Below are 13896 nucleotides of genomic sequence, written 5' to 3'. Positions count from 1 at the left end.
TCAGAGGGCACTCACCTGCAGGACTTCATAGATGGCTTTGCGGTACATGGGCTGCTTGTTGTAGGTGGCCTGGTGGAAAGCACTGCAGAAGGAGCTCAGTGGCATCAGCTTCTCAACACACACCTGGAGAAACACCATTGCCCTCCTTTGCCCCTGCTTCCACTCACTCAGCACCTACCACATGCCTGGCAACTGGCAGGGGGTGGGAACTGTAAGACTCAGCACTGCCCTTGAGAGGACCAGATGCATCGATAAATAATTACATGATGCAAAGGAGGAGTTCAACCTCAGTGCAGAGGAGGACTTGAACACAAGCGAAAAGGGATTCTGGGGAAAGGGTCTCTGGAAGGCAAGAACCCAACAGGCATCCTAGCCCTCCAAGCCATGAGTGCAACGTGATTTTCTCTAGGCCTTCTTCCTTTCACACATACACAGAGTGGGAGTGATCAGAGGCCATTTCTACCATTCCAGTTCCAGACTGTGCCCCCAGCCAAGCCACAGGCCCTGGGATTGAAACCCCCTTCCTCCCTGAGGCTACCACCAAACCCCAACTCACCACTGAGAACTTGCCGTCTCCGAACCACATGACCCAGCGGGTGCCTTCGGCTGCTCTGCTCCGGCCCGTCATCCACCAAGACACAATGCGGCCTGGCCACCAGGAGAAGCCCCGCAGTTTCCCCCACACCAGCTCCCCAATGCCAAAGCCCCGGCCGTCCTGGAGCCCCAAGGAGCAGAAGTCATTACATTGTGGTCATGAGGCCCTGCCACCCCGATCCCCCCCATGGCAACCCCAGCCCCAGGCATCTGAGGGTCAGGACAACCAGGAGGGAGCTTCATCTGATTGGACCAAAACAAGATTGGGGAGATGGAGGAGCCTGGGGTCATGGGGAGAAAGGAGAGCAGAGCAGGAGAAGCTGGCAGTGGGGAGACCCAGGAGAGAGCTGGACCAGGCAAGGAGAGAAGCCAGCCGCTCACCTCGTACTCTGGTTCATCATCGGCTGCTTTGGTGGCGTTCTTATCCCCAGCATCAGCCCCCACAGGCTCAGGCGTGGTGGCCACAGTAGGCGATGCAGGGTCTGTGGGCTGCTGCACTGCAGGAGGGCTGGCCTCCTCCACCTTCTGAGACTCACCAGACCCCTGGTTTTCTTCCACAGCATTCATTACTGCAATCACCTTGGCTTTCTTCTCAGCCTGAAGAAACAAGAACAGAAGTTACCTTGACCCTCCAGGAATCAGCCAGGCTGCCTGCAACGCAGGGGGCTCTTCTCCATTTCTGTGATCCAGAGACAATGATGGAAAGGAAAGGCTGGAGAGAGTTCTTTCCTCGGCAACTCAACTCTGTTCTGGCTTGCCATGGAACAGAAGGATTTGAAGTGGAGAGGTGAACTCAAATCATTTGGCTCAATTCCAGCCTTTTCTTCTGCTTCTTAGGAAATCTTACGCAATCTGTCAGCCTTCTCAGTTGCCCACCCTCTAATATGCAAAGGTTAATTCTATTCAAATATTAATTGTACACCTTAGCTTAGGCACAGATCTTGGCTCCATCCTCTCTTATCTTACTTCCCAATCAAGAATTGGATCCTCTTGTCTTTTTCTCCACAATCTTCCTGGGCAATCAACCCCTCCTATTTCTGGGCTTGGCTTCCAGTTCATGATTCCAGTTTTGTTGTAATGTCTGCTGCTGATGAAATCGCTGCTCTATGTTCAAAGAGGGCATCTCCTTCCCCATCTGCTCAAATACCACAGAAAGCCCCATAAGAGATTGCCTGCTCCCATGCTCCCATGCCATTCTGGAATTCTTGGGATTATATTCGATGTATGTTCTGTTATTAGATGTACCACTTCTTTCTACATGCACCTTTCAGATCCACAGATACTTTTTTCTTTCAACAGTTATTTACTGAGCACACACTATAGGTGAAGTGTCCTCTCCACATTCTCACTGACAAATAATCCAAACCCAATTATTCTCCCAAGTGGACAGCCTCCATGGGATCACCATCTCACATTCAGCTTCCGGGCTATGGCCTGCATGCCCATTCCTTCTCATAACCTGCTCTGGGATTCCCATCACCCTGAAGAGAGAAATGAAAAATCACTGGTGCTTAGCTCTGAGAATCATTCAGTCTAATCTCACTCCAGCTACTGAATCTAGGACACATGGCCCTCACACTTCAAGGCTCTGCACTGGTTTCCACCACACGAGATTCAGAGAAAAAAAATTCTCATCTTCAGCATGGCTTTCTCCATGAAGCTTTTCCCAAAAGTCCAAAGAGGCTGGGTGGGCACCTGTATATACCTTCTGGTGGCTCCAAGCCCTTGGGGCCAGAGGGCTAGAACCCTCCGAGGGCCCACTCGATCATCTGCAAGCCCATCCTCAAAATAAAAAATATGTATTGTCAAAAGGCAACTTTTGATACAGATAAGAGCTCTAAGCTGGAAATCAGAGCATCTACATTTCCTGTTTGAGACCTTGCAATTAACAAACGGCTACTTTGGAGAAGTCCCTTCCCTTCCAAGTTGCTCCAACCTAAAAAGGCATTTGAACTGAAGGACCTCTGTTTAACCTTTTCTGACCAGTTTGAGGATCTGATGTATACATGTATCAAAAATGCCAACTCTCCAAAGCTTGTCAATGTACCTCCAGACCCCAAGGTCTCAGGTTAAGAACCTTTAAGCTAAAGGCCTACAGTCTTGCAGATTCATTTTAATTCATTCAGTCTTCAAGTCTTTGCCTCCCAACCACAGACCAAATCTTGTGGCAATTTCTAAGGCACAAGGATGAAGTCCTTGTTCTTTCCCTGAGTCAACAAATTCTAAAATGAGATAACGCATCCTTTGCCCCCAGCCCACAAACAGCTGGGAAAATGAGCTCCTGGATCCCAGTGGGGTGGAAGAATGCAGGGTAATTGCTCTCCCTCCAAGCCCCACTCACACCTGGCAGAAGTTTGCCCTTCCCTTCCTACTCTCAATTATCTATCACCTCCTCACTGACAAGAAGGTGCACCTCGATGTGGGCTCAACCCTATGGGAGAAGAGGGTTCTCTTCTCCAATCTTCAGCTGAGGCAGCACAGATGTGCTCACAGATAAAGGCCATGCCTGTCTCTGCAGTAGTCGCTCCACCATGCCGCCTCGAAATTCAGGCATGGATGACTGATCTAGACCAGGGTGCTGCTGCCTTGGCTGACCCACAGACCCCGTTTCCAGGGGTGACCAGGCACCGCTCAGCCAGAACAAGGTGTGTAGGTGGCAGGAGGCAGGAGGGGGAGTGGGCCTTCCGAGGAAAAGGAGCCAAGTCACTTCCACAGCAAGCTGCAGTGGGTGGGCGCCAGGCTCCCCAAGTCTAGGAGTCGTGCCTGACACCACTCTCCTAACTCCCCCACAGCCCCTTTGTCTCTCTTCTCAACCCCTCCACAGCAAGTTCCTGAACATTATTCTTCCCCCACAACTTCCCCCAGCTTGTCAATGCTGCTGCTGACGGCTGTTAAGCACCCCTCCAACTCACTGGGTGCAAGGGAACACGCACCCAGCACGGTTTTAGCAGGCAGAGGAGGAAAGGGGCCTCCATCGGGATGCGGCCAGCAGGGGTGGGGGAAGGAAGGGGGGGTTAGCAGCAGGAGGCAAGAGGAAAGGGGAAGAAGAGGCAGAGACAGTGGCTGGGTGGGGGAGGGGCCTCATTAGAATAGTCTGCCTAGGGCAGTGTGGGAATGCCTTTTTTTCCACGTTCACTCCAACCCTCCCTCCAACCCTCCCTCCAACCCTCCTACCCAGGCAAACAATAGGAGAAAGAAGGGTTAACTCAGGGCTCGGGCATTTGGGCTAAAGCCTCCTGCCTCAGTTCAGAAGGTCCCATTCAAGAGCAGCCAAGAGATGGGGCATGATTAGGAGACACTACACCACCACCCACTGCTGCAGCTCAAGGGAGCCACTTTGTCTGGAGTTTGTCCAGCCTGGAAAGCCACTGGTAACTTCACTCTGGTGGAGGCAAGGCCTCCCCATCCAGTCCCACCTTCCCCGGCAGCTGTCTGCCTCCACCTCCCTCTGCAGCTCAGGGACTCAGGCGGTTTCCTGTTCCAAAGGTCAGAGGTCTGGACGCCCACGCGGGCTCCCTGCAGGTACTGTAGATTTGGGACTGTCCCAGATGCCTCTCCCATTAGGGCACCCGCTGAGGTGCCATAGGCCCCTGTCAGGGTCACACTGTTCCTTCCCACCACCAGCACCACTTGTTCCTGGCAGCCTGTCCTGTGGTTCCCAGGGCCACCCAGGAGAGGAAACTATCCCACTCAAGGGGCCACAAGGTTGGCACAGCCTGGGACAGAATTGTCCACCAGCCAGGAACACAGGTCAGCAAGTAAATGCCAACAACCCCTCTGCCAGCCAACTCAGCAAAACGATGCTTCCGGCCCAACTCCTGGTGTCCCAGCTCTGCCCGGCCAGGGCCTGAACCCAGCCTGCAGTGACCACTGCCCCAGGCTCACACGCAGGGACTGCTCTTCCTGGCCTCTGAGCTGCCAGGTCCCACCTGGGCGCAGAGAGGAGTGGGGTTCGGGGCTCCTGAGGAGGGAGTGGGTGGGACAGCACTAACTCAGCATCTCCAGAAGTCGGGCCAGGGAGGCATACTTGACTCTTTTCAAACCCAGAGGGCTGCAGCGGCCCAGAGATCCTCCCACCGGCCCCGGCCTCCTCCCCGCCCCCAGTCTCCCCAGGGCTCCGTCCAGGAACCTACCCATAAGGCCAGGTGCAGCCCCTCTGCGGTCCGGCTCAGGTGTGAGCCCCGGCCCTGAAGCTCTGTAAGTAGCTGCCCGTCTGGGGGGAGGGGGAAGGGGGCGATGGGGCTGGGGGCGGAGGGGGCCAGAGAGAGGGGGAGGGGGGAGGTTGGGGGGAGGGCTCGAACATTTTCTTTGTCTAGAACTCCAGGTCACGTGGACCCCGCTGGAGTGCCTGGTTGGCTGCGAGAGGGCCGGGGGAGGGGGCCGGCTCTCAGACGCTGGCAGTGGGCCAGCCCCTCTCCTCCGGTCCGAGGGGCGCGGGCCGCCGCTGGGGCCTGGGGGCGCGGCTGGGCCTCCGCCCGTTCCCAGGGCCCCGCCCAGGCCAGGCTGGAGGCGGTGCCCGCCCCTCCTCCGGCAAGCCCTCCTTGCCCCCTCTCCCCCAACTCTGCGCGAGACCAGTGCCCGGCCGCGGGGCGAGGCAGGGAGCCCGCGGGCGGCGAGGGAGGAAGGGGGCTGCTCTCCAGCCGCGGAGGTTGGCTGGGAGCGCGGAGGGTGCCTGGAGCGCAGGCAAAGCAAGAAACGAGGTTTCGAACAGTCTGGGAAAGCCAGGAGAAAGTTGTTCAAAGTAAGTCTCAGAAGCTCAACCAAAAAGAAAGAAAAAAAAGTAAAAGCTTACAGATAGACGAAGAGGCCCAGGAAGCTGTAGCAAAACTCAAAAACACACGGAGATGGACAGAAGCGCTCACACAGAAACGGGGGATTGTTCCAGATCAAGAACTGTTGTGGGGAGTCCGCTTCTGTTCACAGGTGGATAGAGAGGGGTGCGTTAAAAAGCGTGGCTTGAGTCGTTCAGGCTTTATAAACCTCTTACTGGCCAAGTCTCTGGGTCCCCTAGGTCACTCCGGGTATGCCGTGGATGTCTCGTTTTCCTGTTTGCAAGGTGATGTTGGGGGCCGGAGGAAACTAGTTCTCAAGTACTGCAATTCCTTCATTTCCAGGTACAAACATCTGAAGCTCAAGAAGACTACATTCCTCTTCTCCAGGAGCCTCCAGGTGCAGCCTCCAGGTGCAGCCTCAACCATTTCAATCTCCCTTCTCCGGAGCAGAGGCCCCTCCCCCCAGGAGGGGACACACACGTGTCTCCACCGGCATCAGAGGAGCAGACCGTTGGCCCTGCCCGCAAGGAGCTGACAGATTCAACTACACTTGGAGAGATAGGAAAAGGTCATTGAAAAACAAAAATCTGTGAAGATAACTGTGCCACAGATACCAAGTCCAGTGGGCCAGGATGGCTTAGAAGGCAACAAAACGTGAGTGGTATAAATGATAAATGAGGTTAAGGTCAGTGTGGGCAAAGATTGGCCTGGAGGATGGATCAGATTTGGAATGAGGTAGGGTAGGTGGTTAAAAGATGTTAGGCTGGGGAAGAAGGAGAACCGGTGCCCGCCGCCCGCCTCCACCTCCCACCCCCAATACTGCTGAAGCTAAAAGGTGCAGAGAAAGATACCAGTGAATATATTTCCTACAGCAGGAAAGAATAACCACAGGCTTTCTGACAAGATGAAATGAATGGGTATTTTGGAAAGATAAGCCTGGTTTTAGTTTGCAACATGAATTAGAAAGAAAAGCAAAGGAACTCTTTAGCAGCACTTGTCAGAAGATCTGGACTTAGGTTCTGGTTCTATCACCATGACCTTGAACAAAGCCACTTAGTTCCAAGAAATATGGTTTTTCATAAAACGGATTCCTTCCAGGCCCTGGAATGCCAGCATCCCCTAAGGAGACAGTGCCCCAGGTGCCTAGCTTCCAGCCAGTCAGTGCGAACAGGTATAATGAGGTCAAGAGATGTGTTGTGAAGGACAGCCCAGGAGCTCAGCACCCTTCTGGGGCCATCAGGGCAAGCAAGCCCTGAAGAGGGAGGAGGACTCCAAATCAGAGAGCTTTCTCCAAATTCTTGGGGAGCACAAAATTCCCTCTCCCAACCCCAACTGAGACCTAAAATCCACAGGGCAAGGAGAAGGAGCCATTCCACAAAATATAGGCTGTTCTGCTCCAACCCATCTTTCAACCCAATCAAGGTATTTGCTTGGTCCAGTTTTCCAGATCTCCAAGCAGAGATGAGAAGCCCTGAATCTAACCCTCTTGCCTGCTCCCACCCTTGAAGGAATGTAGCAGGACTCGCTTAGCCTCTTCCCTCAGTCATGCCTCCTCAGCAACCAGGCTACGGTCACAGTCCGCTCTAGACCTCACCCTGGCTCCCCTCTCAAAATGAAGTTTCTGATCTGACTTGCCTGGCTCTTTTTAAGAACACTCCATCTCATCTATAACATCTCCTTTTCCATTATGACGTGGCTAGCCACCTTAGTCTCTACGCTCTGTGGTCTTGGGACTTCTTCAGATAGTGAGTACCACCGCATCTGCCGCATGCAGCCTGGACTCGGGGTTACACCGCACCAGGGCCATCAGTTTCACTTTCTCTTGGCCCACTTACAGAGCAGCACCTCCCTCCAGCTGCCAAACTTCCTTATTATCCTCCTTTAAAATTAAGCTCAAGTCTTACTCTTCCATACAACTCCCAACTTAAAAGAAAACCCAAACTCAAAGGTGTCCTCGCGCCACCCTAGGGCCCCATCCCTCTCCTGCAGACAGGAAAGGTTACGCCCTTTTCCATACTATGAGTCATTCAGAGATTCATGTCTTCTTCGTGCTCAGTGGGCGGACAAAGACCCCAAAGCAAGAGAGGCCCCAAGTTCGAGGACAAGAGGTGACTTTAGTAAAAGGTCAGGAAATAACCAGGGCAGCCGTCAAGGATCCTTAGGTCACGTATGTCCTTGACCTTCCAATGTAACCTTCCCAAGGTGGTTACTGGGAAAGGTCTTTTAATTTCTGGATAGTCAACCTAAAATAGCAGGTCGTGTAGGACAAGCTAGGTTCTTGGAACATTACAAAAGAATGTTGAAAGGAGGAATTCCTGGATGAAAAGAAAATGTGGTGGATGTCAAGAACCTATAGGAAGTTCTGGAGAGGAAGCATCCAGCATGGTCCAAAAGAGTGGGGGACCTGAAAGAGAGGGCACATTTCCTATCCGGCAGAGAGCAGTGATTCAGAAGGCCTAATGAAAATAAAGACACCTGACTCCTTTGCCCTGATCCTGTATTCATCAAACAAACTTCTAATTTTAATTATGTTTTCCAGTGACTCTGATACCAGTAAGATGCCAGAAAACAACAGGACAAGTGTTAGGATCTGTGTGGCAAGGACATGTCTGGTTATAAATCAGTAAATTTAGCATTCTGGTCTACCTCACTTCCGTGTCTCTGAAGAACATAATCAGAAGTGCTGTTAATTTGACATTCCAGCTCATAGAACTGAGGTGAAACACTAGTCCATGATCTCCACCAAAGAGCAGTAATCCCCACAGGCCCAGGTGGGAATGCCACGCCTGCCTGACGGCTTTTAACTCCAAGTTAAAAAGGGTTCTTTGCATGCTTTGTCATAAAATCCTGTGCTGACAGGATGTGGGTAAAAAGGGACATTTACCACCTGAATCCCGTTACTCAAAATCAGACACACCACGAACCCTATGAAGCCATCTAAACAGCCACACACTGGGGAGATACTACAGATTTTCTGCCACACACACATTCCCACTGATCCCGAGGAGAGGAGACATTATCCAGACAAAAGCTCAAGATGGATGTCTATTGTGACGCTGTCCTCTTCCCACCTACAGCTCCAAAGCCTCAGTGCTGCGCAGTAGACCTGACTACCTGCTGATTACAGCCAACACTATTTGTGTGGCATCAGTTGGGGCTTTTTCAAGGCCCCCCAGGCTGCAGTGCTGACATCGCGCAGCCCACCACGCCACCCACTTGCTGTTGCCCAGAGACGCCCTTTCCCTTTGTGCCTTTACCCGTGCTTGTTCCTTGTTCCTCCCCTCCAACTTCCACCCGCTTAAATCCTGCCTATCCTGCTAGGCCCAGTCACTGATTACCTGGGCCATGACATTTTCTCTAGAACCAAACATCCAATAAGGTAGCCACTGGCTGCATGTGTTATTTAAATTAATTAAAATACAAATTCAGTTCCTCAGCTGCACTAGCCACATTCCAAGTGTCCAAGAGCCACATGTGGCTAAGGGCTACTGTACTGGATAGCACAGATTTGAGAGCACCTCTGTCCTGCAGGAAATTCTCCTGGACTGTGCTGCTCTAGCCCTTATCTACCTTCCCCCACTGAAAAATTATCCTCCTGTCCTTCCTCCTCTATATCCCCAGAGTGCTTTTAATCCTCTCTTAGCACCTACCAATCTTTGCCTGTACCAAAGTGATTGTGTATTCCTCTTTCCCCTCCACAAGATTAAAAGATTCCTGGACAACAGGGACTGAACTTCTGCTCCATATGGAAGCAGTGTGGACCAGAGCCTCTTGCATACTGTAGAGGATTTAAATAGTGTTTGCTGAACTGAATTCCACATTGTCTCAGGATCCTCATCTGGAATCTGCTGCCCAAGTTCCCGGCTGGGGACAGTTTCCATAGCAAAATTCGAATAGGTGCTGAGAGGGCCAGTTCTCAGCCCCCCCAGAAGCAGGGAATCATTGTTTTCCTATTCCCCTGCAATCCATATGGAGGTTGTAAGCAAATGACCAGGACTGGGCTGTTGGCAGTGAAGCTAAAAATAGCCACAGAGCCAACAGCAAGGAGTTAGCAGGACTTGTTGCTAGGGAGACCAGTCGCAGATAGAGCAACTAAGCAGGGAGGAAGTATCAGACCTGCACCCGGAGAGCAGAGGCCATGGGGTGGTGGGGAAGGGGGAGGAGGGACTCGATGTTGACAGGGGTCCAAGGCTCCCACCTAGAGATGCTCTGCCTTCTGGCAGCTCCTGACTAATGCTCTAAGTGGGGCAAATGTTCCCCCTGTCCCTCAGTAACCCATCTCCATGGAAACCACCATTACTGGGGTGAAGTACCAGCCCCTGGAAGGGAGGCCTCTGCCTAGAGCTGGTTGTTATGGCAACATCCCCCCTTGCTGTCATTCTCTCTCTCCTGGCTTCTCCTGTGGGGGAAAGGTGGGGGCCTGGTCTTGGCTTAAACAGCATGACCAGGAAACACCCGCTTCCTGACCAGAGTAACCTGCAAAGGGCTCTTAGAAGCTCCTGCGAGCCCAGGCCAGTGAGCCCTCAGCACAGGGCAGAGCTTCCTTCTCTTTTCATGGTGACCTCACAGATCATCTTGCTCAGAGTATCCCAAACTCACTTGGGTTTAATATATCAGGATCACACAAGGAGATTTTAAAAAATAAAGACTCTTGGGCTCTCCTATGGAGATCAGCAGGCTTGGGGTAGGGCCCAGGAATCTATTAAAACCTCCCTAAGTAATTCAGATACTAGCCAAGTGTGGAAACCATGAAGGGAACTGGCTGTCCCTCTTAAAAATGAGGAAGCTGAGGCCTAGAGGGGACTGGGCCCACCCAAAGGGTCAGAGCCTTGATTGAAGAGGTGGTGGTCTGGAGAGAGGAGGGGTGGTAGGAGGAGGTACAGACGTAAGCTCCCATAGAGCACATGTCTGAGTTAAGGCCCGTCTCCTGGGCCTTTCCCTCCTGCTCCCTCTTCAAGCCAGAACATGCTGTTGTCTGACACTGGACTGTGATTTAAAATTGAGCTCCTGACAAGCTGTCCCCTATGGCAGAAAGTAGAAGATAGTAGGGCTGGGCAGTCTGGTTCTCAGAGTGTACAGAATGGTGGCAGCCCAGGCAAATGATTTGGGCTGAAAAATCCATCTTCCTTCAGAAGGAAAGCAAAAGGGTTCCCATGGCAACCTGCAGTGGGCTGGCCTGGTTGGGTTCTGTGCCATCATCCCAAACTTGGGCCCAGGAGGAGGGCAGCATTTAAGCAAATGCCATGGAGCCAGGGGCACCACACCCCCTTGCCAGTCTAGTTTTAGAACCCCTAAGAGGGCTATGCTTTATCCAGGAGCCACTCTGTAAGCCTGCCTGAGACACACCCGCTCACTGGGATCGAGGCACACTTGGAGTCCTGAGCGCCGACACTAGCTAGGCTGGGGGAGGACATCGAGGAGGTGGAGATGGGCCTCCACCCTGCTGTTACTCACAGCCTAACTGTGTGCCCAGGACCCATCGCACATGAAACCACAGCCCTCATTCAAGACGGCATGCAATTAGCTGGTGAATTGTGTGGTAGAGATGTTCTCTCCATGCGCTGAAGGAAACCCGAGGAGGCTGGGATCAGTAAAGGCAGGAAGACCCAAGAGAGGATGAGAGAGGATGAACGAAGAATGGGCGCAACCTCCCAGGTTTTTCAGCCGGGAATGGACAAAGCTTTTGGGGTATCTGCCATTGCATTAGCTTCCTGGCAGCTGAGAGGCCACGATGAGACACACAAGCACAGCGGTCTGTTTATATGTTAGGGAGGGGGAGCTCCTGGCACCTGTTGTATTATCCATTCAGCTAAATTCTTCTGATCCAGAGAGCAAAATGATGGGTCAGGGAGTCACCTCCTCACCAGCTCCCTCACTTCATCTCCGCCAGCCTCACTCCTCCCTGGCTCCCTCATTCTCTCCTCATCACAGCTACACTTCCCAAATGGTGTGTGCATGGGGGCCCCAAGTTGCCAGACCTGCCATGAGGTTTCTGGAGCTTCAGCAGCCACCTCCTTCCTCACTGCGCCCATCTGCCTTTCTCCCTAGCCTCCGGGTCTGCTCCAAAAAGGGGAAGGCTTCTCCAAACCCAGCTCCCCTCCCGGTCAGTTGTATCCCCTAGCCTGCAGCTATGGGGTGTGCACAGCTCAGTGAGTGAGTAGAGTGCGTGTCCAGGCAGGGAGCAGGGTGGGCGTGATGGTGCTCCCCAGATCTCATTTACCCCTTTCCAGGAAAATCAACAGGAGTGGGATGTGAAGACTTGGACTGAGCAGGGGATCAGAGCTGACGACAAGACCTTCAATAAGTGCCTGCCTTCTTTGGATCTTGGTTTCCTAATCCTAACAGACCTCAAGTATCTGCTGAATATTACAGATAAGAAGATCACAGGAAGTCAGGAGGGCTTAACACCTTCTGAAAAGTTTGCTTGAGGACATATCATGTCACCTTACTTGACCCTGCAGAGAACTGTTAATTTTATACCTAGGGGGATGTGAGTCAAAAGAAACCTGTAAACCCAACTGGCCTGGGCTGCTTTCTTCTCCCTTCCCCTCCCCCACCCCTTCTGTAGGCTCAGGGGTCAAAGGAAGAAGCCTCAGGGACCACCATTCAGATTCAGGCATGCACACCCTCTCAAGTTTCAGAGTCCAGAAAGAAGACCCAGGAGGAGCCCAGCAGACAGGCACTGCAGTAAACTCTTGCTGAAAACCGCAGGACCACCTACCATCTCCATCCCAAAGGAGAAATTTGAATTCCTCTACCAAGTCCTTTCCGGTCTTCTCCCCTCCACCCAGGTTTGGAAATGGTTCCCTAGCTCTGCCTGCCTTAGAGTCCGTTCTTCTTCCTCAGCTCAGCATTCAAGATCACAGTCTCAACATCGCTGTACGTTACACTTACCTAAAAAGCATTAGAACCTATCAGGGCTGGGCCCATCACTAAATTCTAGATGTAAGGAGTCCAAAGGAGGGGCCCAGGCAGTGGTTGTTAAAACAAAATTCCCAGGTGATCTGAATGTGCGCTGAGACCTGATGTGGGTGACAAGAGTGGTAGGCAATACAACAGATGCATCTTTTTGGGAATCTCTTTATGTGCCAGATTTGGTTTAGTTCAAATCATTCAAAGCTCGGCAGTTCTTAAACTCTTATACACCCCAGAGTCACCTGGGGAGCTGGCTAGAAAATCCGATTTCTTAAGAACCGCCCTAGAGATTCCACCTCCATAGGTGCGAAATGGGACTTGGGAATGTACCTTTTTCATGTACTGCCCAGGTGATTCTGATGGACCACACAAACCCACCCTTTAGGAAGTGCTGAATTCTGATTCCATCTTTGTTATGTGTAAAACAAGCCCAGCTCAGTTTTTTTTCGTTTGTTTGCCCCACAAAGTTGCCTTTTAAACAGCAGCTAGATTCAAATGTACAGGAGACTGAGCTGTTTTGTCCCTCTTTATTTACTCCGAGTTAGAAGTTAAACATTAAAATATTTATACTACCCACCATTCACTGACTAAAAGGAATAAGGAAAGAGTCATATGGCATATGTAGAAAGTTATTAAGAAATGGCAAGTCAGAAAATGCTAAAATTCGCAAATGAACACATGCACACACATGGCATGCAGTTGGCATGGGAGAGTGTAAATTGAGAAGAAAAGGACCAGGACGGTCCCAGAGACTTGGTGGTGGTTAGGAAGGGCTCAAGGGGGGGCTTCAGCAATCCTCTAATTGGCTCTGGAACTCCTTCCGGGCTCTGTCCCGGTTGCCAGCTGCTCCCAGAAGCCCCAGGGCCCTGTCCCTCCCTATCCTGTCTCTGTCTCTATCTCCATCTCTATTGTAAGGCAGGGCTGCTCTCCCCTCTCCTGCTTGGGCTTTTCCCTCCCAGCTCTGCAGCCTGCACTTGACCTCCACAGGGTTGACTCCTGAGTCTGGGTCCAGACCCACATTTGAGCTGCCTGCTGAACCTCTCCCCATGGACAGCCACCCTGCTGGTTTCTCAAAAGCAGCTTGTCCAAAACCTAAGTCCCAAGTCCACCCCCTCCTAAAAGAGTATCTTCATGATCTTGGGGTAGGTAGGGAATTCTTAGAGATACACACACACACAAGAGAAAAAAAATTGGACATTATTAAAGTTAAAAACTTCTCATCAAAATACATCCTCAAGAAAATGAGAAGTCCACACCACCTTTCTGCCCCAAACCTGCTGCTCCTCCAGGATTCTCTAGCTCAGATAATGACTGCCCCCACCCCTGCCTCCAAGTACCAAGCAGATCTCTCACTTCCTTTCAACCAGAGACAAGTTCTAGCAATTCTATCAAATCTGCATCCCATAACCTGACCCTCAAAGCCAAATGTAATGCCCTCTTATCAGTTCCTGCTTCTAAACTCCCCCTCTGGGCCCTCTGACCATGCTGCCAGGGTTATTGTCCCAAAATACACATCCGGATCTCATATTCCTGCTCCCAGTTGTATAGTGAAGCCTGTTATTTCTCACTGTGACAGGAAGGACTTTGATGATCTGACCACCTTGCTTTGTAGTTT

At 51.8% G+C, this 13896-nt stretch overlaps 1 protein-coding gene and 1 long non-coding RNA gene across 13 annotated transcripts in view; one reads left to right on the top strand and one right to left on the bottom strand.

The window, feature by feature from the left end:
* DNMT3A (DNA methyltransferase 3 alpha) overlaps window positions 1-13896 on the bottom strand; it is a 114580-nt gene that overhangs the window by 28577 nt on the left and 72107 nt on the right. For 8 of the 12 annotated variants that reach the window (XM_057497384.1, XM_057497382.1, XM_057497385.1 and 5 more), the window contains 3 exons: window positions 976-1191; window positions 557-715; window positions 16-123 (listed from right to left, as the gene is read on the bottom strand). In XM_057497384.1, the coding sequence (XP_057353367.1) occupies window positions 16-123; window positions 557-715; window positions 976-1191 (483 nt within the window). Of the gene's footprint in view, window positions 1-15; window positions 124-556; window positions 716-975; window positions 1192-1560; window positions 3231-4727; window positions 4841-13896 lie in introns of those variants that run through there. The other 4 variants (XM_057497388.1, XM_057497387.1, XM_057497390.1 and 1 more) reach the window with 4 other exon arrangements.
* Window positions 5016-11893, top strand: LOC130682626 (uncharacterized). Its single transcript, XR_008995920.1, has 3 exons — window positions 5016-5335; window positions 5709-6020; window positions 11597-11893. It is a non-coding gene; the product is annotated as an uncharacterized LOC130682626 (long non-coding RNA).

Source organism: Manis pentadactyla, chromosome 2 (assembly GCF_030020395.1).
Source record: "Manis pentadactyla isolate mManPen7 chromosome 2, mManPen7.hap1, whole genome shotgun sequence".
Taxonomy (NCBI): domain Eukaryota; kingdom Metazoa; phylum Chordata; class Mammalia; order Pholidota; family Manidae; genus Manis; species Manis pentadactyla.
Note: the sequence above shows the minus strand (reverse complement) of the source record. Positions and strands in the feature narration are given on the sequence as shown.